This window comes from Pipra filicauda, unplaced genomic scaffold, assembly GCF_003945595.2.
Source record: "Pipra filicauda isolate LSUMZ 115617 unplaced genomic scaffold, ASM394559v2 scaffold757_size155077_pilon, whole genome shotgun sequence".
NCBI classification, from domain to species: Eukaryota; Metazoa; Chordata; class Aves; order Passeriformes; family Pipridae; genus Pipra; species Pipra filicauda.
The window spans coordinates 114,876-138,702 of NW_024104928.1; the positions used below are offsets into that span (position 1 = coordinate 114,876).

General features: G+C 52.0%; 1 protein-coding gene across 1 annotated transcript in view; it reads left to right on the forward strand.

Annotated features, from left to right (window-relative positions):
* LOC114001550 (exocyst complex component 6B) overlaps positions 1-23,439 on the forward strand; it is a 137,965-nt gene extending 114,526 nt beyond the window's left edge. The window contains exons 12-13 of the mRNA XM_039389656.1: positions 14,262-14,374; positions 19,066-23,439. Coding sequence (XP_039245590.1) covers positions 14,262-14,374; positions 19,066-19,192 — 240 coding nt within the window. The 3' untranslated portion in view covers positions 19,193-23,439. The remainder of the gene's footprint in view (positions 1-14,261; positions 14,375-19,065) is intronic.
* The last annotated feature ends 388 nt before the right edge of the window (positions 23,440-23,827 follow it).

The following is a 23,827-nucleotide window of genomic DNA, read 5'->3' on the forward strand; positions in this document are numbered from 1 at the left end:
CCCAAATCCAGGTGGCAGGTCCCTGATTTTGGTACCCAAATCCCGGTGGCAGGTCCCTGATTCTGGTGTCCAAATCCAGGTGACAGATCCCTGATTTTCGTGCCCAAATCTTGGTGGCAGATCCCTGATCCTGGTGCCCAAATCCAGGTGGCAGGTCCCTAATTTTGGTGCCTGAATTCCACTAGCAGTTCCACAAGTCTGATGCCCAAATCCTGGTGGCAGATTCCTGATTTTGGTGCCCCAATCCAGGTAGCAGGTCTCTGATTCTGGTGCCCAAATCCTGATAGCAGGTCCCTGATTCTTGTTCCCAAATCCCAATGGCAGATCCCTGATTCTGGTGCCCAAATAACAATGACAGGTCCCTGATTCTTGTTCCCATATGCCAGTGTCAGATCCCTGATTTTGGTGCCCAAATCCTGGTGGCAGGTCCCTGATTTTAGTGCCTAAATCCCAGTGACAGTTCCTCAAGTCTCGTGCCCAAATCCCAGTGTCAGATCCCTGATCCTGGTTCCCAAATCCCAGTGGCAGTTCCCTGATTTTGGTGCCCAAATCTCGGTGGCAGGTCCCGAGTTTCGGTGTCTAAATCCCAGTGGCAGATCTCTGATTCTGGTGTCCAGATCCTGGTGGTAGATCCCTGATTCTGGTGTCCAAATCCAGGTGGCAGATCCCTGATTCTGGTGCCCAAATCCAAGTGGCAGATCCCTGATTTTGGTGCCCAAATCTTGGTGGCAGATCCCTGATTCTGGTGTCCAAATCCTGATGGCAGGTCCCCAGTTCTTGTGCCCAAATCCAGGTGCCAGGTCCCTGATTCTGCTGCCCTTTCCATCCTCTCCCTTGGGCAGAGACCCCAATGTCACTGGTTTCTTCTGTACTGATGCTGGATCCATCTTTGGGCAGGTTCCTGGGAGATGAGTCTCCTCCACACCTGGAATTCTGGAGGCAGTTTTGGGCCTCTCACAAGAAGGACATTGAGGGGCTGGAGCGTGTCCAGGGAGGGGAAGGGAGCTGGGAAGGGGCTGGAGCAGCAGGAGCAGCTGAGGGAGCTGGGGGGGCTCATCCTGGAGAAAAGGAGGCTCAGGGGGGACCTTCTGGCTCTGCAACTCCCTGACAGGAGGGGGAAGCCAGGGGGGAAGTCGGGCTCTGCTCCCAGGGAACAAGGGACAGGAGGAGAGGGAACGGCCTCCAGCTGTGCCAGAGGAGGTTTAGGTTGGAAATAGGGAAAATTCCTTCCTGGGAAGGGTTGTCCATCCCTGGCCCAGCTGCCCAGGGCAGTGGTGGATCCCCATCCCTGGAGGGATTTCAAATCCCTGTGGATGTGGCACTTGGGGACATGGTCAGGGGTGGCCTTGGCAGTGCTGGGGAATGATCAGACTTGATGATCTTAAAGGTCTTTTCCAACCTGATTTTCCTGGGAGGCTGGTTTAGGAATCAGGGGGAGAGAACCCCTTGGGGGGAAAAAAAGCCCCTTTTGCTCCAAATGTTCCCTTGGAGCTGCAGCAGGAGCAGTTCTTGGATCCCCTCCGCTCCCCCTACTCTGGCTGCTGGGGCGAGGACCAAACCCACAACAAGGAAATGATGGGAAGCACAAACCCATCATCACCCACCCTTCCCAAATCGCCATCTCCTGTTGTGTTCCTTGAACCATCCCCTCTGCCCAGGGTTTATTCCTATTTTCTATTCGTCCCCACCGATGGGACACTGTCTGGTGGTTTCCTCCTTCACCCCGAGCACCTCAAAGGCCTCCAGATGCTGCTGCCGCCTCAGCCCCTGCCCCTAATGAACATTAAAGAGGTCTATAATTAGCAAGGCCACATGTTTCCAGCCTTGGAAGCAGCACAAGGTCATCGATCCAGCGCCGGAGCGCGGGGACCACCCGCATCCCGCAGGTGTTCGGAGCCCTGGAACCAGCAGCCCCAACCTTTTTTTTGTTTCCTAGGGAAGCAACACAAAGGGAAGCAGTCCCAGGTCTGAGCCTGCCCCTCCTGCAAAGCCAGGCCGGGGCAGCGCAGCGTGGTTTGTGTTTACAGTGGAGCTTAAAGAAATAAGCATCGGTTACATAGGGGGGAAAAATGAGACCGCGGTCGGATTGGACCCCGGGGCAAGGCTGGCCGGGAACAATGGATCTGCTAAACAAAACCCCGGAGCTCAGGAGGAAGTTATCATGGAAAGCAGGGATATATTAGTTCAGTTCTGAGTGTTGGGTTTTATTTAAAAAAAAAAAAAAAAAAAAAAAAAGGAAGGTATTTCAAGCACTTGAACTCGAGTGTATCTGTTTCGCCGCCCAGACGTTCTCCCCTCGCGCGGCCGAGTGACCCCTGCGGTTGGAAGCGCGGCTGGAAGCGCGGCAGGAATTGCGGATGCCGAGCTCTCCCGTTCCCTCCGTGTCAGCTGGGAGGTGAAGAGGCGGCTGCCTCTGCCTCCCGTCACGGCTGCGGCTTGGAAAGCTCCGGGAACGCGGCGACGGGCGGCGGGGAAAGGGCAGCCAGAGTTTAGGAGGCCGCGGCCCCAGGAAGGTTTCCTGCTGGGCGAAGGGACCCACGGAATTGGTGGAGCGCCTTGTTGTTCGGTGTTTTTGCTTTTGCTTTGGTCACAGAGTCACAGAATGTGCTGAGCTGGAAGGGACCCACAGGGATCACCCAGTCCAACTCCTGGCCCTGCACAGGCCCAGCCCCAAGAGTCCCCCCCTGTGCCCCAGAGGATCAGCCAAACCCTCCTGGAGCTCTGGCAGCCTTGGGGCTGTGCCCACTGCCCTGGGGAGCCTGGGCAGTGCCCAACCACCCTCTGGGGGAAGAACCTTTGCCTGAGATCCAACCTGAGCCTGCCTTGGCACAGCTCCAGCCCTTCCCTGGGTGCTGTCCCTGGTCCCCCCAGAGCAGAGCTCAGTCCCTGCCCCTCCTCTGCTCCTCCTGAGGATGTTGAAGACCCCAATGAGGTCTCCCCTCAGTCTCCTCTGCTCCAGCTGAACACACCAAGTGCCCTCAGCTGGTTCTTTGAGCAGCAAAGCCCTGTAATGATTCCATGGGTTATCCCTGCTCGTGGTGGGCACTGGGAGCCACTTGCTCCTGCTGCAGAGCCCAGACACAACTCATTGCATTGAACAGCACAGGAGCTGCTCTATCTCCCTCCTGTTCCTGCTAATCCATGGGTGGGAACCAAACCCACAGCAAGTCATCTCTGTGGGGACCAGGGACAGGACTCAGGGAATGGCTGGAGCTGTGCCAGGGCAGGGTTAGGGTGGATTTTAGGGAAAGGTTCTTCCCCCAGAGGCTGGTTGGGCACTGCCCAGGCTCCCCAGGGCAGTGGGCACAACCCCAAGGCTGCCAGAGCTCCAGGAGGGTTTGGCTGATCCTCTGGGGCACAGGGGGGGACTCTTGGGGCTGGGCCTGTGCAGGGCTGAGGGTTGGGCTGGATGGTCCTTGGGAGTCCCTTCCAACTCAACATATCCCGGGATTCTGAAGTCAATGATGGGAAGCACAAAACCAGAGAAACGAGATCAGTGCCCGCCCCTCCTCTTTCCCTCATGGGGACGTCAGAGACCCCAGTGGGTGTCCCCTCAGTCTCCTCCAGGATGAACAGACCAAGTGGTGCCCCAATCACCCACCCTTCCCAAACCCCCATCTCCAATCTCGTTCCTCGACCCACCCAAGGTGTCCCTGCTCCTCCACCTCCCGGCCACTCCGGCGCGCGTTTCCCGGCGCTTCCATCGCTCCCCCTGCCCGAGGAGGAGCGGGAGGAAGCCCTGATAATGCTCATTAAATTTATAGCCACGTCGTGCTGCAATGTTTAATCAAGGTTACGTGACTGCGCTGCCGCGCCGGGGACAAGTTCAATGCAAGGTGAATCTTGTCTGAGATAATCTGAAAGTTCATCCGGAGGTGAAGGCAGCGGCAGCTTCTCAGAGCCCGCCCGGGGTGAGCAAGAGGTCAACTCCTCTTGCTTTTTCTTTTTTTTTTTTCTTTTTATTTTATTTTTTTTTCTTTTAGCCCCCTTGTTTTAACGTGTAAACAAAAGAAAAACGCGACCTCGGCGCGTCAGCTGAGCAACAGGAAGGAGCGGCGCGGTGGTGACGGTGGTTTGGTGCCCGTGGGGGCTCGGGGAAGGTGATGCCGGCGCTCTGGGGACGTCGGGAGAGGTTGAAAGTCAGATATCCCGGCTTTTTTTTGGGAAGGAGGGGATCCTGGTTGCTGAGCAGGGTCACCCATCCCTGCTCCTCGTGCTGGTGGGAGACCCTCCGACCCCTCGCCGGGGTGTCCGGGTGTCACGTCCCGTTGCTGGTGGCACCAAATGGGCTGGGCCTGTTTATAAACTGGGCAGACCCCAAGCCCTGCAGGTCCCTTGAACTACCAGAGGATGAGGAGCATCAACCTCTCCCGTCCCCAAAGCTTTCTGGCTACTCTGTCTGTTTTCCCCTGGAAAAGGGGCATCAAAGCGATTCTTTTCCCCCTTTGGTACAATCAGATGGATGTTGGACGTGGTTTTGTTTGCAGAACTGTTGCTTTTCTCCCCTCTCAACCTCCTTTCCCGGGTTTAGGGGGTTTTGTGGGGGTTTTGTGCTCGTGTTTAACTCTTCCCTTACCAAAGGATCCTGATATTTGGATCTCCCATGGAGTTTCTTAGCGTTTTCTTTGGAAAAGCTTTCTCCTTTCTGATTTTGAAGCGTGGGTCGGGCAGGGTGAGTCAAATAAATCCAGGAGGCTGTACACACCTGGAATACAGCAGTGGGAAGGAATTCCCATATCCATGGGATACCTGAACACAGAGCCACCACCTCCCAGCCACGGAGCTGGGCGGTCTTTTACCTTCCCCAAACCCACCTTTTCCTGCCTGAAACACCTTCAAAAATGCTTCTAACAATAATTTTCTCCGAGCTGAGAGTTTTCCAAGCATCACATCCCAATATTGAGCCCCCCCGTAACACTGGATGTTGACCTTGGAGAATTCAGCCAGCTCCATCCTTGCTGGGAACAGGGATGGATGCAGCTCTTGGATGTGTCTGAGCCCGGAGCAGCTACTGGGGAGATGCTTCTAAAGGAGACATCATTTCTTTGGGAATGAATCCCCCTTTTGTGACGGCTAAATGGAAAAGCAAAGTGTTATTCAATAGCAGTCCCTCTGGAACGCTCTTCCGAGGCTCTTTCATTTCTCTTGGCTCCTGCCCAGTATTGTCCTCGTGTCCTACCCGGATCGTAGGGTCTGGAGGGTGGAAATACTCCCTGCAAACTTGTGAACCTGCCCAGAGAATCTGATGAGTCCAAAAGAATTATTTTAAGGAGTGTAAATTGGCTACCGAACCCAGCAGGGGCAGAGTTTCCTTTTGTTCTCGTGGCCATTCATAAAATCCCCTCCCGGCCGGGTGGTTATCGCTGGAAACGCCGGATTTTATCCCGAAACGCTGAAATCCCACTGGGTTTGCACCAAATCATTTTCATGCCTCGTTTTTGTCGGTTTGTTTTGTTTGTTTGTTTGTTTGTGTCCCCCCCCCCACCACCAAGTTCTTTGCCACCAGCAGAGAAACTTGGGATTTCCCTAGAATTTGGTTTAGCTTTCCCCCTTCCGGGCAAATATCCAGGGAATGAGTAAAAGCCACGGTCCTGCAGCGGCAAAACCAGCGGGACGTGAACGGAGCTGGTGGGGACTTTCCAGCCACCTCAAGGACTGTCACCCCAACAGGATGTGCTGCTCCTCAGCTCGTGTTTTGCAGCACTTCTCTCAAAGCCCAACAACCTTTCGAGGCTCCTTCGTGTGGTTTCGTGTGGCGGGGTGGGAGGAGAAGGCGGATCCCTCAATTTAACCCAAAAGAAAGGGTTGTTTTTTTTGTGAGTTTACAACCAGAAAGGTTTTGAAGGTAGAATTGTGTTGGGGGTTTTTAACAAGACCCTCGGAATAAACACCTTCTGAAAGAGCGGGAAGGACGCCCCGTGTAATTCCAGCGGTGCTTCAAAGCAGGTGGAAAGCCAGAGGTTTTTCCTCCTCATAAACCGTGAACACTTGCAGATGGAAAACCAGGAGAGATCTCTCTGTGCACACAACGCAGGCAGAGAGATTTCTGGAGCCCTTCCCGCTGGAAATCTGATGTCAGGAATACAAAAACCTATAAACAGGCAATAATATGAATCTGAAAATAATCCAGACTGGACAGATTAGGGCTTTGTTGGTCTCAAACCTCTCTCTGTTACATACTGTCCTGTCTGCCATAAATCCTTCCAGATTCCTCTCGTGTTTTTTTTCCAAGAACTGTTTGACTTTTGCAGATATAAAGAGAGAAAAAAAAAAAAAAGCTTAAATTGCTGCCTTAGCTTGTAAAAGCAGTCAAGTTAAATGAGGAACTTGGATTGGGTTCTTCTCTGAGCCCTCCTACGTGAGTGTTCAGGAGAAAGGACATCTCTGGGTGGGACATATTCCCAGGAGCCACTGGGAGGGTTGGAGCTCCAAGCAGAACTCCCTGATCTGTAGGAAATCCAGGAAATCCAGGGCTGGTGAGCACCTGAAATCCAATTAAACCTTCCCTGTGCTCCATGTGTGGATCCCTTGAGTTGAACATTCTCCAGGCTGGGCATCATCAGTCTACTGCTCCCACCCCCTCGTGCAAAGGACGCTCAAACACGGAGCAAATCTTCATTTCCAGGGAAATTGGTGACAAATCTGCTCCTGTTTTCACTTAGGCCACAATTTTGCCCTCCGTGTCTTTCACAATTAAAGGAACCAACATGATGTTCCAATTCCCGGTGCCTTTTCTTCTGGGCACCACTATTGTCCAAACCCACATCTCCCCGTGGCTTCCAATATTTCTTTCTCTTTCAGTATTCCTTTCCCACGAGGAATAATTGAAACCTCACCAAAATAAATGAGTTTGGATGGCCTCGTCTGTGGCTGCTGCTGTTGGAAGCCCTGGGCTTTTGTGCTCCGGAACAATTCCCAGCTGGCTTCTGGTAGGGGCTGCTCAGCCAGCGGTGGGATGGGTTGTGGGCAAGCTTAGGCATGGGCAAAACGGGAATTCCCTCTGGTTTTCCGTAGTTTTTGGTCTTTTATGGAAGTACCCAGCAGGATCGGGTCATACCTGGCTGGTTTCTGGTCCCACTGGGAGCATCCTGTCCCTTCCTATGGGTGGAACAGTGGTGGGACTCAAGTGCTGATTTACTCTGAGCCTCTTGTTGTCACCTTTAGGGAAGGAGTTGTGGTGCTAAGTCAGTGAAATGAGCTTTTTGAAGGCAAGATCTCCATAGGTTTGTGAGCTCATGGTGTGATCTCTTACCAGCACTGCCCATTTGTGGAAGGTGTCGGGTCAGAGGCCGTTCATTCCATGTGCTGCCACAAAGGCTGTGGAAAAAGAGCATCAGGCTCCGAGGTTGTGAGGATTAGAAGGGATAATGAAGCTTTTGAGAGCTGTTTGTCAGCTTGGTTCTGAAAATACTCCCTCCTTCTCCCCTCGGAAAGCAGGAGCGGTCGCTCATGGGTGACCCTGAGCAGGTTTCAGGGCAGGAGTGCTCCTTCCAGCTGGGAAAACACCAAGCCTGACTTAGTTAACACTTTTCCGTGCCCTGTCATCCAGGGGACATAAAACTCCTCCTGAAGGCTTGGCTGTAACCATGTGGCATCACTGGCCCTTCCATGTGGATCCGAGTCTCCCAAAAACCCGCCGTAAGGAAAACCTCACGCACCACCTGCTCCCAGGCTGGGTGTGCTTGGAGGAACAAGGACTGAAAGGGTGATAAACAGCTGCAGGGACACAAGAATTCCCTAATTTAGGCCTTTATTGAAGGGAAGGTTTAGTTCTGTGTGGAATGTTTCCCACCAGCCCTCTCACCACCTCATTACTGGGACGGTCTTGGCAGAGGAAAGTCCTCAGTCCACCTTGGTGCTCACTCTTGTCACTGGGAATAAATATTGTGGTAATATTTATAATAATATTATATATATATTATAATAATACAAAGGGGAAGGGCTGTTTATTTCTGGGATGGAATCGCAGAACCATGGAACAACCAGGTTAGGAAAGGACCTTGAGAGATCATTTTGGTGGGAAAGGAAGCCTGGATGAGGTGATCCAGCACCCTCTCCCATTGCACCTTGAAGTCCTCCAGCAGTGGGGACCCCACCACATCCCCAGGGAAGTTGTTCCAGTGAAAGATTGTTCTCACCTTAAGGAATTTCTTCCTTATATTGAAACAAAACCTCCCCTGTTGTAACTTGGAGGCTTTATGTGTCTTCTCCTTGTGAAGAGAGATCCTTCCTCCTCCTCCTTCTTGTAGCCACCCTTTAAGGACTGCAACATTGTGATGAGGGAATGTCTCTTATGGAACCAAATCCCTTCCAAGGAAGTCACAGCCCCATCCCTGGAAGTGTCCAAGGCCAGGTTGGATGGGACTTGGAGAGACCTGGTCTAGTGGAAGGTGTCCTTGCCCATGGCAGAGGGTAGAACTGGATGGGCTTTAAGGTCCTGTCTAACCCAAACCATTCTGGGATTCTGGGATTCCATAAATATTTGACCTTCATGTTTTAGGCTTGAGGAGGAGAGGAGAGATCCTTTGGGCTGAGAGGATCCCAGATCCAGAGTTATCCCTGCAGCATCATCCTGACTTCTCTGAGATAGGACAAGAGATTTTTTGGGGGGGTTTATTTATCTTAGAAGACGTGGGTCTCCCTTTCCTGCCATCTTCTACCTTGAGCATCACTTCCCACGTTTCTTGAAGCCCACAGTGAGAAGTCTAATTTGTGGACTCCTCCATCCCTGGTAGTGTCCAAGGGTCTTAGAGAGACCTGGTCTAGTGGAAGGTGTCCCTGCCCATGGCAGGAGGTGGAACTGGATGTTCCTTAAGGTCCCTTCCAACCCAACCATTCTGTAATTCCATGGCTCTGTGACTCGGGGGCCAAGAGTGCCAGTGCTGGTGCTGGCTCAGATCTTGTTCCCAGGGCTCTGGCAGAGCTTGCAAACTGTGTTTTGAGTCAGTTGAGGGGTTCATATTCCATTATTCCTGGCTTGGCTGAAGGAGTTTCACCCAGCTCGGGGCTGTCCTGCCTTGCCTCCCATCTGGAGGGAGACACAAAGTCATGGCCTCGTCCCCGTTTGCCACCAGCAGTGAGGTTTTCAACCATCCTCTCCCCGTGCTTGGGGTGAGGGGCTTAAAAACAAGCCTCTGCTCGGAGGAAAAGAATGTTTTTGAACGTGATGTTGCGAGGGGAGTGAAAAGGAAGTGGGTTTTGAGGTAGAATTGACGGTTGGACTCGAGGACGTTAAAGGTCTTTTCCAATTTGAATGATTCTGTGGCAATGATGTTAAAGGTCTTTTCCAATTTGAATGATTCTGTGGCAATGATGTTAAAGGTCTTTTCCAATTTAAATGATTCTGTGAGTCTGTGATTCCATGAAATGGGGAGAAAGTGCTTCTCAGCCCCTGCTTAGGAGAGCCTGGGGCAGGGCTGGCAACTGGTTCCCAGTTGAATTCTTTCTTTCTTTCCAGCATTTTCTTCTCTTGGATTCGACCATTTCAGTTTTCACCATTCGGGGAAAAGTTCACATATCCGTATAAAACCAATTTTAATTTCTTTTTTAATTTATTATTTTTAATTAATTTACCTCTCTTTTGGCATCACATTGAAACCACTCTCCGTTCCTCCATTTTTATAACCACGCACCTGAACCTCTCTCTTGTTCTCCACAAGCCCTGCAGCTTCCTGAGCTTATCCCCCTTCAGCATCATCGTGCTAAAAGCTCCTCTTTATTTTTTTCCCCTCCTCTTCTTTTCCCTTTCCCCCCAGTGTACGTGCTGTCGAGTTTGATTTATGGCCTTGAAAGGGAGACTCTCGTTTAAAGAATTAATGGTATTTGCATATTTTATTTGGAAACTCCCCCGGCAGACCCTCAGCAGCCCGGGCGGGTTTTTCCTTTCCCTTTTTTTTTTTTTTGTGTGTGTGTGTCTGGGCCGTTCAGATTTAGCAGCAGAGGTGAAAAGTTGAAACAGTAAAACCAATAAAACCACATTTATGTGACAGATAAATCGTTCCGAGGCAGCTCTCCCTGAGCCTTCGGGCTTCCTCCTCCCCAGCCCTCTCCCCTCCGGAGCACGACCCGGAGCGCCGGCGCTGCCCCCGGCAAAGGTGCCGGCCCTGGATATCCTCGGACCTGCTGAGCCGAAAAGATGGATGTGGGCAAACAGTTGGAAAATACACAGGCCATCCGTCACTGTCGGGAGCCAGCCGGGGGCAGTCGGGCTCTGAGGGAGCTCTGGGAAGGTCCAGCTTGAGGTGGGGGCGTTTGGAATCGTGGAATGGTTTAGGTTGGGAAAGAGCTCGAGGATCGTCGAGACCAACTGTTCTCCCAAGCGCTGCCAAGGCCACCACTGACCCATGTCCCCAAGTGCCACATCCACAGGGATTTTAAACCCCTCCAGGGATGGGGATCCACCACTGCCCTGGGCAGCCTGTTCCTGTGGAGAAATTTTCCTTAATATCCAATCTAAACCTGCCCTGGCACAGCTGGAGGCCGTTCCCTCTCCTCCTGTCCCTTGTTCCCTGGGAGCAGAGCCCGACCCCCCCCGGCTCCCCTCTCCTGTCAGGGAGTTGCAGAGCCAGAAGGTCCCCCCTGAGCCTCCTTTTCTCCAGGCTGAGCCCCCCCAGCTCCCTCAGCTGCTCCTGCTGCTCCAGCCCCTTCCCAGCTCCGTTCCCTTCCCTGCACACGCTCCAGCCCCTCCATGTCCTTCTTGTGAGGGGCCCAAAACTGCCTCCAGAATTCAAGGTGGGGTCTCACCAGTGTCAGCACCGGGACAGGCACTGCCCTGGTCCTGCTGCCACACAGGGCTGCTACAATCCAGGTGCCCTTTGCCTTCTTGGCCACTTGGGCTCATGTTCAGCCACAGTTGACCAGCACCTCCACGGAATTGGAGTGTCTCTGTCAGTTTGAAGCCATTCCCTGTGTCCTGTCCCTTCATCCCTTGTCCCCAGTCCCTCTCCAGCTCTCCTGGAGCCCCTTCAGGCCTGGCAAGGGGCTCTCAGCTCTCCCTGGAGCCTTCTCTTCTCCAGGGGAACCCCCCAGCTCTCCCAGCCTGGCTCCAGAGCAGAGGGGCTCCAGCCCTGGCAGCATCTCCGGGGCCTCCTCTGAGCTCCCGAGCCTCCGCCGCTTCCCTGTTTATAACAACTCCCAACATTTTAATTCCACCTTCTCCCAACCGCTTTCTACCCCTCACCTTTTCATTTCCCTGCTCCTTTCACCCTGTCCCCCCCGGCCCTTTATTCCTGTTCCCCACGAAGGGCTACCTGGCCCCTCGGGCGCTCCGACCATGCGCTTTTCCGCGGCGATAAACTCGATAAACTCGTCCTGCTTTGTTCGGGATTTGCCCGAGGCACGTTCGGCCTCCCCGGGCCACCAGCGAGAGGCCTTTGGTGCGTTGTGGGGGTTCCCATTTAGCCTCTACAACCGTCGCAACTTCTCCCAGCGGCCGACAAACCCCACACGGGAGGGCCTTGGCCCCGCCGCTCCCGCCTGAAAGGAGCCCGTGAAATCATCCTGGAGGTTGTCTCTTGGAGGTGCCAACCGTTGGAAAAACCTCCTGCCAACGATGTTCAGCTCGGCTTTGGAGTTGACACAATGGCCCCGGCGCACAAAGCCGAGCGGGACCGCGGGCTGGAAAAGGCCTCTTAGGTCCCGGCTAATCCGTCCCCCCCGCCAGCCCGCGGGATTGTTCCCGACGGCTTGTTTTTCTTTGCCCTGACCTACATAGTCAAAGAGAATCTTGTTGCACATTTTTGTTTTGTATCTCGAGGTCTCGGAGGAGCTAAATCCCCTTCTTGGCGGGGCAGGGCGCGTTGTTAAACAGCGCCGGAGCCTCCAGGAAAACCATGGAGACGCGGGGACAATGGGCCCTCTATGGTTCCGGCTTCTCCCGGCTTCTCCCGGCTTCGGTGGTGGGCGCCGGGACGCGCCGAGGCGGGAGATGAAGACGTCCACGCGCTTGGCAGCCCGTCCCCAAATAGAGTGGTCACAGCTGCTCTCCAAGACGGAATGTTTGGGGAGGGGGGGAGATGCAGAAGGTCTTAATTAACCTGGTTTAGATGGTGGAGGTGAAGGCTGCGTCCCATGGATCCTCAGCAGTGTCCGTGTGGGTGGGTGGGAAAGCCACTGAGGGATGAGGGAAAGACACGGGAGTCTCTTCCCCAGATAGAGTGGTCACAGCTGCTCTCCCCAGATAGAGTGGTCACAGCTGCTCTCCAAGATGGAATGTTTGGGAAGGGAGGGGAATGAAGCTCTTAATTAACCTGGTTTGGATGGTGGAGGTGAAGGCTGCGTCCCATGGATCCTCAGCAGTGTCCGTGTGGGTGGGGAAGCAAATAGTGTGGTCACAGCTGCTCTCCAAAGTGGAATGTTTGGGACAGGGGAGGGGAATGAAGCTCTTAATTAACCTGATTTAGATGGTGGAGGTGAAGGATACATCCCATGGATCCTCGGCAGTGTCCGTGTGGATGGGTGGGAAAGGTGCTCTGAGGGGTGAGAGAAAGATGTGGGAATCTGTTCCTAGATCAAGTGGTCACAGCTGCCCTCCAAGGTGGAATGTTTGGGGAGGAGGGGGGGAATGAAGCTCTTAGTAAACCTGTTTTAATGGTGGAGGTGAAGGCTGCATCCCATGGATCCTCGGCAGTGTCCGTGTGGATGGATGTGAAAGGCAGTGCTCCAAGGGGTGAGGGAAAGATTTTGGAGTCTGTGCCCAGATAGAGTGGTCACAGCTGCTCTCCAAGGTGGAATGTTTGGGAAGGGAGGGGAATGAAGCTCTTAATTAACCTGGTTTAGATGGTGGAGGTGAAGGATACATCCCATGAATCCTCGGCCGTGTCCGTGTGGATGGGTGGGAAAGGCAGTGCTCCGAGGGGTGAGGGAAAGATGTGGGAGCTCCTGTCTGGGTTTTAAGGAAAATAAGGAAATGGGATGGTGTGGAAATTTAGGAAAGCTGGTCTGTAGTTTGCTCGTCCCCCACCTGACTCCTCTGGGAGCGCTGGGGCACTTGTGGAGGTGACCAGGTGGGAATTTTGGAGATCTGGAGCAGGGACTGTCATGGTTGGCATGTGGGACTCTTGGGGCTGGTCCTGTGCCAGGCTGGTTGGTGAAGATGAAGGATGCATCCCATGTGTCCAACTGTGTCCATGTGGGTGGGAAAGCCGGTGCTCTGAGGGATGAGGGAAAGATGTGGGAGTCTGTTCCTGCTCTCCAGGATGGAATGTTGCACATTCCCTGGGGAGGAGAGGGAGAATGAAGCTCTTAAACCTGTTGTAGATGGTGAAGGCTGCATCCCACGGATCCTCAGCTGTGGGTGTGGGTGGGAAAGCCACTGAGGGGTGAGGGAAAGACATGGGAGCTCCTGGTTGGGTTTTAAGGAAAAAAAAGGGTGGGAACAGAGCATTTAGGAAGCCTGGTCTGTAGTTTGCTTGTCCCTCACCTGACTCCTCTGGGAGCACTGGGGCACTTGTGGAGGTGACCAGGTGGGAATTTTGGAGGTCTGGAGCAGGGACTGTCATGGTTGGCACATGGGACTTTTGGGGCTGGTCCTGTGCAGGGCTGGTTGGACTCCGTGATCCTTGTGGGTCCCTTCCAACTCAGCATCTCCTGGGATTCTGTAATTAACCCTCTTTTCCTCCCCCCCGCTGTTGGACCCGGTGGTTTCTCTCACAAAAAGGGCTGGAAAGCACCTGGGACTCCCAGGCTCTGGGAGATGCATCCACCCAAAATAATCCCCGGAGCTCCTGAGCGGGTCCCACACCTCCCCAGGGAGTTCTGCTCCTTGGAGGCACTCCCAAAGCACTTGGAAAGTGTTGAGATGGAACAAGTGTGGTGGGAGATCCCGGGGGAATGGGTCAAACTGCACCAAGGGTTATTTGGGGACTGAAGAAATCTGTGGTGACTTTGACCCCAAAAGCGTCCTCCTGCCAGGGTTGGGAGTGTCAGGGCTCTGAGGTCCTTCCCCACCCACCTTCTCGGGATGTCTCAAACCTCAAATCCACTAATTCACCCCAAAAATAGAGATAACGCAGCAGGAGTGCACTATAAATTAACATAGTCATGCATAAATCAGCATTAAATATTCATAAAATAATAACACTTGATAATTAAACATTAGCAGAACCATAATAAACAAATTAATAAAGCCTTCAAGCCATTTTTGGTGGTGAACTCCACCTGTCCAGGACCTTTGCCAGCTTCCAGCTAAACCACCTGCTCCCTTTTCCAGCTTTTTTAAAATCTTTTATCCGTTGTTTTTGTTTTTTTTTTTCCTTTTCCAGCTCTTGGATCTGTTCATCCAGTGGGATTGGTCGACGTATTTGGCTGACTACGGGCAGCCCACGTGCAAGTACCTCCGTGTGAACCCCACGACTGCCCTGGTCCTGCTGGAAAAGTGAGTGTGGCTCCGGAATCCCGGGATAGTTTTCACCCCAGTCTTGCTTTGGCAGCTCATTCCATCCTGGTGGTGCTGGGATGGAGCAGCTCGGAGAGAGCAGGAGGCTCCCTGGGATCCAGGGAACAAAGATTCCCCCCCCCGGGTGGACAGTGGGAGCTCAAATAGGAAATTCCTGGTTTATCCCTCTGACCTGAATCCCGGTTTTTATCAAAATTCAAGGACTCGGCTGAGGGTCTGTGTTTTTATTTCACTCCTAAGCAGAGTTTTCATTGTCTTACAACAAAATTCCACTGTAAAGGTGGGATCTCAGGCCCCAGAATGATTTAAAATTTGCTGGTCTGCAGGCACGAGATATTCAATATACAATATATATCAATATTGTATTGTATGAATTATTATATAATACATATTTTTATATATATGTGTATATATATAAAAATATACATATATATGTATGTATAAAAAAAATAGACAAGGTATTCTTCCACTATCTAGTCTAAACCCATCCCAAATTTTGCAGTGTTTAAGAGGCATTTGGACAATGCCCTTGACAGCAGGATTCAGCTTCTGGTCAGCCCTGAAGTGGTTGGGCAGTTGGACCAGATGATCCTTGGAGGTCCCTTCCAACTGAAAATATTCTATTATTATATTCTATTATTATTATTATTATTATTATTATTATTATTATTATTATTATTATTATTATTATAATATTCTATTATTTCTATTTCTGTTATTTCTACTCCCATCTCCCTTCTGTTGGATCCACGGAGAGGATCAAGTGCTAAAAGCCCTGTGGGACAGGGACAGTGCCTTTAGGTGACCTCCAAGCTGTCTTTGGGAGGATCCACTCCCCTCCTGCCCCCTCAGACCTGCTGATGGGACAGAGAAGAGACCAGCCAAAAATGATAATTAATAATTATCCAAGCAGCTCGTTCCATGGGCGCCCCACCGCTAAATCTTGCATGGAGGAACAGGCAGGATAAAACCATCATGGAATCATGGAATGGTTGGCTTGGGAGGGACCTCAAAGCCCATCCAGTGCCACCCCCTGCCATGGGCAGGGACACCTTCCACTAACCCAGGTGGCTCCAACCTGGCCTTGGACACTCCCAGGGATGCAGTTGGGTTTGAGTAGGTTGAGGCCACACTTCTAGAACATCCAAGGCCAGGGGGTGGGACTGGATGTCCTTAAAGGTCCCTCCCAACCCAAATTATCCTTATGAGTGACCTTGGTGTGTTCCTGAGCTTTGGAGCTGCATCATCTGAGGTCCACATAACCTCCCCCTCCTCTCCAGCAGAGGAAAAGAACTCGTTCCACAGCATCTCGTGGCATCCAGATGTGGCCAAATGGTCCATGGGGATTAAACTCCGGGAGTTTTCTGTGTTTAAAGCACTTTAATACCACGGAGATGGTTGTTCTGGGGGTACTTCATGTGTTGTGGGATGTGTTATTTAGGGACGTGGCCTTGGCAGTGTGGGGTTAATGGTTGGATTGGGTGATCTTAGAGGGCTTTTCCAACCTAAATAATTCTGTATTTCTGTGATTTCCCAAGCTGACATCCTGGGCCATCCCACCCTTGAGGGAAGGGAAGCACCAGAGATTCGTGATGCCAAAGCCTGAGGGGTTTTCAGGGCCATTGGTAAAATGGTAAAATAAAGAGCCATCAAAAATCTGAGCCCTTGGACACGAAGCAGCTGGAAGAGCCAGGGAGTTGGAGGCAGGCAGTGAGCTGGGATCCATGGCAGTGGCTGGGAAGGCAGTGGGACAGCAGGAGAAGCAGCTCCACGCTCGGTGATGTTATTAAGGAGCCACCAAACCCCAGCTTGACTTGCTTGGATCTCCTCTAAAGGGATCTCATTTCATAGTCATGGAATCATGGAACGGTTTGGATTGGAAAGGACCTTAAAGGTCATCCAGTTCCCCACCCACACCTTCCACTAGCCCAGGCTGCTCCAGCCTGGCCTTGGACACTTCCAGGGATCCAGGGGCAGCCACAGCTTCTCTGGGCAACCTGTGCCAGGGCCTCCCCACCCTCACAGGGGAGAATTCCCTCCCAATATCCCATCTAACCCTGCCTTCCTTCAGCTTAAGGCCATTCCCCCTTGTCCCATCACTGCTTGCCATTATGGAAAGGAATTTGAAGGACGATCTTCACGTATCCAATTGAATTTCTGGAGAAACCCCCAGTGAAATCACCGGGTTGGCACTTGCGTGTCCCTCATCCTTGTGCCATTCCAGCTCTGCCCTCTCCCCACTCGGACTTCAGGCCCTTTTGGGGGGGTCTCTGTCCATCACCCACCAGCTCCAGCTCTCCTGAGTGTCCTCCCTGAGCTCGGTGCTCCCCAGCCCTCGAGGCAGGGGGGAAATTCCGATGCTCTGGCTCGTTTTGTGACCCGTTTCCATCATTATCTCTTTTCCCAACGACACATCTCTCCCAGGATACCCCGAGTGTAAGGACTCTGCCTGCCTGGGCTTTCACCCTCACCTTGCAGTGCCTTGATTGTTTGGTTTAAATGGAGCACTAAACGATGGAAATGCAAACTGCCTTTGAAAACGGGGCCCTCCGGGAACTTTGGCGTCTCAAATGCACTAATTAGAGCTAAAAGAGGAGCTTTTACTCCCTTCCCTTTTTTTTCCTTATAGATTAATTTAAACAAAGCTCGGCTCTGTTGAAGGGGGTGTTTGTTGACAGGGGTGGGGACGGAGCTGAGCTCTCTCTTTCCCTTCCTTTCACTTCTCATCCCGGCGCTGACGTTACAGACCCGGGCTCGGTCGTCCCAGGGCTCCTCTCAGAGAAATGGAACTGTGAATCTGCACAGCACAACCCAAATCCTGCAGGATTCGGTGTCCTGTGGGGAATTTAATTCATCAGTAATACTTCATGGCTCAGTGCTTCTACCTCCACGTGGTGTCTGGAGGAACCAGCAGCTCCCATCCCTGCCAGGCTTTAACTGGCCCACCTGTGGGTTTGTTGTGGGATCAGTGCTCCAACTGCAATTCCTTAACATCCTGATCCCGTGGTTTTATCCATCCAGCTCTCCTCTAATCACTCAAACACACACAAAGGTTTTCTTGCATAGAGCATGTGTTGCTTCAGAAATACTTCCTGGACCTGAACAGATCCCACGGGGTCAGAGATGGCTCTGAGGATGCCTTAGGGCAGAGAATGTCCTGTTCTAAATTCCCTGTGTGCCACCTGCAGCAGGCAGGGATGGAGAGTGGTGGATATAACATTGGGAGCAGATTTCTGAAGGTACAAGTTGACTTTCAGCACCTCTGGTGTCCCCATGTACCCTGGGAGAGCTCTCAGCATTCCTGGTGAAACTCTTTGAGGCCTCTGGAGCTGTTCAGAGCTGTGGAAGTGCCCAAAATTCATGATCCTGGGACAGGTCTAACCCGGGCAACTCCAAACTCCTCTTCCCACAGGCACGGTTGCTCCCTGGTTCTTGCAGGGGAGCAGCTGGAAGCCATCTCTGGCAAAAAAAGACCCAGGGAAAATAAAAAAACAATCCTTATTTTGCTGAATTCAAGTGCTCCAGGCTGTCCAGTTACTGTAGGGAAAGCAGTTCCCTTGTAATCCCATGTCTTTGGGCATTTACTGCTCCAGTAAATTAGCCTTTGGGATAAAGTTGTTATCCTTGTTTCCACTTCCAAGCTGGATGTTTTTGGGAACATTTCAGATTCCCTTTGGCTCTTTTCAGGAAGATTGAAGCATGAAGACCCTTGGATATTTTTTGTGTAATGAGTTAAATGATTTCAGGAGCTTTGGGTTGTGCTCAATTAACCCCAAACCCCCCCGGGGCTGATCAAAGTGCCAACTTCCCAGGGAATATCAGTGCTGTGTGTCCCCGTCACTTTAATCCTTGTTTTTGGTCTCCAAAGCCAAAAAAAACAGGATTGTGGGATGCATCCAAAGCCCCTCAGCCTCTGCCAGATCTGATTTACCCAGAAAATCAGGTACAAATCGGGGTGTTGTGGAAGAGCTGAGCCCCAACCAGTTGGGTGATGGGAGGTTGGTACCTTCAGGAGCTGCTCAAGGGTTGATCCTGGTGGGGAGGTTTCCCTTCCCAGACCAGTGTGTTGCTTCAAAAAAGCTGGATTCCTTCCTTAAATATCAATTATTTCATGTTATAATTAATATAAATTATATGTATTTATATAACATACGTATTGTATATGTTGGGCAACCTTGGCTAGTGGAAGGTGTCCCTGCCTGTGGCAGGGGGTTGGAACCAGGTGGTTTTAAGGTCCCTTCCAACCCAAACCATTCCATGATTCCATATAATATTTTAAGTTCACAACTCCAGACCTTTCCAACCTCCACAAAAAGCCTCGTGCAACGCACCATTTCAAGTTAAACCCCTTCATTCCGTGGATTTGATGCTGATTTTTTAATTTCCTCCCGAAATCACGTCTCTGTCGTGCACCGCTTCAGAAGGGACCTGTTTGGAGGGAGAGGCTTTAGGGCTTGATGGATTTTGTCACGGTGGTGACACTGATTGGGATTTGTGAGGCTCAGAGCAAAAATACCAACTGTGCAAAGGCAGAACGATGCCCCAAAACGCGACAGAGCCCTCAAATTCAGGCGCCTCCTCCCCGAACGCTCGAAATTCCCACGTGATTCCCTCCCGGGGCTCGGGGGGCGACGACCCCTTGTGCCATAACCTCTTTCTGCTCTGCGCAGGATGAGAGACACGAGCAGGAAAAACAACGTTTTTGCCCAGTTTCGGAAAAACGAGCGGGACAAGCAGAAGCTCATCGACACCGTGGCCAAGCAGCTCCGCGGCCTCATCAACAGCCACCACTCCTGAGGGAGCTGGGCACCTCCTTCCCAAACCACCCCCCCCTGGACTTGGGATCCTTGTTGAAAGAGAATATATGTATTTTTTTATTCACCTGTAATATTCCTGGAACCTTCCCCCTCCTCCACCCCCCCCTCCCCCTTTCCCAAAACGCTCCCGGTGAAACAATCCCTGGGAAAAGAGGCTCGGAGGGGGCGTCGGGAGGCTCCTGGGATAAACTCCTATTTTCAGGGGTTTGGAAAGCCACTGGGAAATCCTAAAACCTGAGAGGGAAGCTCACACCTGGGCTGTTTTCTTGTTGGATCGAATAGATTGAAGGGATCATCCTGCTTTCCTTTTGTTATCCACAAAAAACGGAAGGAGGAGTCGCGGTTTGGGTTCTTCTCGTGGGCTCCGATCAAAGGGAAGAGGGTCATCTGTTACTGTGTCTTGCCAGCTTGTGGGTTGGATTTAGGTAGGAGAAAAGGCAAAGTGATTTCCCAGTTTTTCTCCTCGTTTTCCCCTCTAAGAGCTGATTTCCACCTCAGGAGAGGGAGATCCCTGGGGATCCCTGGAGCTGCGACCTTTTCCCGTGTGTCCGTGACCGGCGTGGCCACCCCTGAGCTCCGCCACCGGGACCTGCTGGGGCCTGTGGGCCTGTCACTGGGTGCAGAAGGGCTTTAGAGCTGCCTCATTAATTAGATTTGGAAAGGGAGAGCCAAAGGATAACCCGGCAGGGCGTCCCGTGGAACCGGATTGGTGCTGGAATGCTGCTGGAATTCGGGCAGCAGGAATGGAGGGGTGGTGTAAAACTGAGCTCTCCTGCTGTCCAGGGCACTGCATTCAGGGGTTTTCCCTCTCTTTTCCATGCTGGTGTCCCATCTTCCCTCTCCTCTTGATGCTTCCATGGGGTAAAGCTCCTTTGCTTCCCTTGGTTTGCTCCTTGGAGCAGCCCTGGATGGGACGGGGAGTGGGAAACTTGTGGAGTCCCCGGCATGGAGTCAGCAATGCTCAGCCCCCCCCCGGCTCCAAAGTGCCTGTGGACAAAATTCCCCTCAGCTCTGAAGGTTCCCAAAGATGCTCTGCTGGAATCAGGCAGCTTTTGAGGAGCAGGGCAACATTCCCACCAGGATTTTAGGGTTCAGGTTACTGAGGGGGATTTTCGCCCTCATCACCTCGTTACCCTTTTGACTCCCGAGTCCAGCAGGTGAAAACTTATCCAGCCACATTCCCCACCTCCCAGAACCCTCATGGTAAAGGGAATTAAAATCTTCCTGGTGGATGTTACAGCCCATTTCCCACCCTCTGGGATGCACGAAGGGGATGAGGCTTTATCCTCTCTCCTTGTTCCTCAGCGAGACTTTTGGGTTTTTTTTTTTGGTTTTGGGAAGGATTCGTGTTGCTTAACCCTGGAATTGAACAGGAATGTGGTCAGGAATGACCTCCTGGGGCTGTTGTCCTGCCCCAGCCGCCTCCATCCATGAGGACCAAGGGATTATTTTCATTACTAAGAGGGAAAGCCCATCCTGGCATTGTGGTTCCTTGGTTTCGGAGGGGGATCAGAGGCGAATTCCTTTTTAATGCCTCTTGGAAGGACATGGAAGGAGGGTGAAGGAAAAAGAAGCAGGTGGAGGAAAGTTGGTGTCACGTGGCCAGAAATGGATCATCTTTGTAGACAAACCCCCAAATGACCCAGCAGAGGCTTCCAGGGGGACCAGAGGAACTCAGTCAGGCTGTGGGATAAAGGGAGAAGGATCGGGATCCCCAAATTTACGGAAGGGGTTTTGGTGGACGAAACATCTGTTGCCACCCTGAAATTCCATTTTTGCCTCCTGTATTCCATGTTCCTACAAGAAAACCTCAACCCAGCTGGGCCTTGAGGCAACACCTTTTTTCTAATCCCCATCCCACATCCAGGCTCTCCTTCCCATCTCCATCCAAGAGCTTCAATTCCCAGAGGGGCGACGCGGCCGTGCCGTGCCCGGGGTGGGTTCCTTCACTCTTTTAAGCTCTTCTTGGAGAAGTTGGGATTGGGATCCCACAAACCAGCTCCTGGCACTCCAGACTTGCCACTGGGAAAGTCACATTCGGCCAAGGGAGGGATTCTGGGAGTTCCTGATTTCGGGAGGTCAAGAGCCTGAACCGCGAGTGGCAGCCCCGGGATGAAAAATGACATTTTTGGTGCTCTGGTCCTAATTAACTTTTTGTTCCAAGAGATGCGGCTCCATCCCCTTCCAAATAAAATTAATCTTTGGAACAGATTGCCTAAAGAGCCCTGGAAGACATCCCAAATCCCCTCTAAGTCCCCTGCTAATGACGGGGATCCTCCGCTGGGGATGGAGCTGCTCAGGAGGGAAAGGGAATTTCTATGGAAGGTGGGAAGAGGGAGCAGAACCCTCAAGTGAAGATTTACAGCCCCCCCCCAAATAAATAATGCTGCTATAACCCCTCCCTCCCCAGGCACTTAAAGGGTTTGAGTTTCTAAGCAGTGGCTGTAGAAGAAAAAAAAATGAGATTGTTCCCCCGGTTTTTCCAGCAAATATTCGCAAAAATATTCCAGGAAAAAAACCCCAAACAAACAGCACCAGGTGGGGGGAAAAAAATACATTAACAAAAAAAAAACCCACCCAATTTTGGCTTCCTGGGAAGCATCTGCACTTCTTATCCTCTTTATCATCTTGTCAGGCAGCCCAAGGGTTGGGAATAATTCTACGTAAGGTGGGAATTTGCAGCCCAAAGTGTATCCATAGGTGAGGGGAGTGTTCTCCCTGAGCCATCAGCGCGTGTGAGAGAGAGGAGGAGGCTTTTCCTGGGATTTTTTTTGGTGTATTCCAAGGGCTGGAGTTCAGGTCAGACGCCCTCAGCGATTTTTTGCACTTTGTTTTGGATCCAACCTCAGCTCCCGGCTCGGAGGGGGCCGGGAGAAGTTTGGCTGGTGCTTCGTTCCAGGGGCTGCTTTTGGGCTCGTTTCCTTCAAAATCAGCTGCTTCTGTGCTGCTGGGAAGGTGGAATTTTGGGGCAGGAGGTGTGTGTGTGTGGGGAGTCTGTGCTGGCCCCAAACTGGGAGGTGCTGGGAGGCAACGTGGGATGAGGAGGCTGAGATGGAGCCAGGGCTGCTCCGGTGACCTCTTGTGCTGGAGCTGCTTCTGGGGGAAAACCACCCCTTCCGAGCAGTGTCCAAACCCCAGGGAGAAACATCTCCACCCTTTGGATGTTTCCTACCCCTGGCTGGCTTTTCCCTTTAGTTCTGGGTTGAGTTTGGTGCTTTTTTGGGGGACCGTGGAGTGGTTTGGAGCATGGGAACACCCTCCCAGGCCCCCGTTGGGTGTGTGTCCCACCCCAGGGTGCCACGGGGCTGGTGGGATCTCTGTGTCCCATTCCCTACAGCTCCCCACTCCGTGCTTGTCCCACTGCTGGGGAGCTTGAAGGGAGCACAACTCCCAAATAAATCTCATCCCAAATGCCTTCAAGATGCTCCCAGCCCAGCTGTCCACTGGGAAAGTTGTGAGTTTTGTGGGAACCGACCCAAATTCCCCGGGATCTGGGTGGGATTCACCCCAAAAAAGTGCCGGATGGAGAGGGGGAAGCTCAGCCTGGGACTTGGGGACCGGGTGATTTGCTTCATCCCAGATTTGCTGCTCCGGTCTCCAACCCCTGGATTTAGGAATCTTTGCATCCATCCCCCCCTGCAGCTCCCCCAGTTTTCGGGGGGGGGCCAGCACCCCAAAAATTCCACGGGCAGCTCAGGCTTCTGGAATGCTGTGTGTGCCGAGCTCTTTCTGCCTTGGCTCATCCCTCTGATCCAGTTTTGACAGGAAAACACTCCATCCCGATCCCTGCCCCCATCCCAATCCCTGCCCCCATCCCAATCCCTGCCCCCATCCCAATCCCCCCCTGTCCACCGGCTGCTTGGGTTGCCTTTTCTCACATTTTTTTTTTTTGGGGGGGGGGGAAGGCCGTGATTTTGTAAACTGACGTGGTGAAAAAACAGCTTTTTTTGCACAAGTCGTTGCACAATAAGGGGAGAGTTTAGTAAATTAGGTTTAACTTTAAAGGGAACACATTTTTGGTTTTGGTTTTGTTTTTTTTCCTTAAAACTCACTAGCAGAGCTACTGATTAAAAAAAAAAAGAGAAGGCAAAGAGCTGGACTGATTAAGGAATGGACTGCATGGTTTCCAGGTGGAATTGCTTTAGAATTTAGCATGTTGAATTCCAACTGTACATTTATCCTGTTGTAACTTCTATTAAACAATACAGCAATTAACTGTTTAATTAATCAAGTGCCTGTGCATCGCTGGGAAGGCTGGACAAAAAAACCCTAAATCCTAGAAAATTATAAAATTCAAGGTCTCTTTTGGACAAGCAGCACACCGGGATGGGGGAACTTGGGGTCCTCCTGGGAAGGGTGGTGGGCAGGTTCCATGGAAGGCTCGGGCGGATGACAAGGTTCAATGTGTAGGAGTGAAGGATTTAGGGAATATTCACGGGCTGGGAGACTCCCTGCTGCAAAGCAGAGAATCCTGGATGGTTTGTGTTGCAGGAATTCCTCTAAACCCCTTTTTTTTAAGCGATTTTTCCCTTTTGGGATCTGTCAGATCCTGGGGCAGGGAGTCCCAGGTGTTAATTTTCAGAAGGAAAAGCCCTGCCTGGTGGTGTTTGTCATT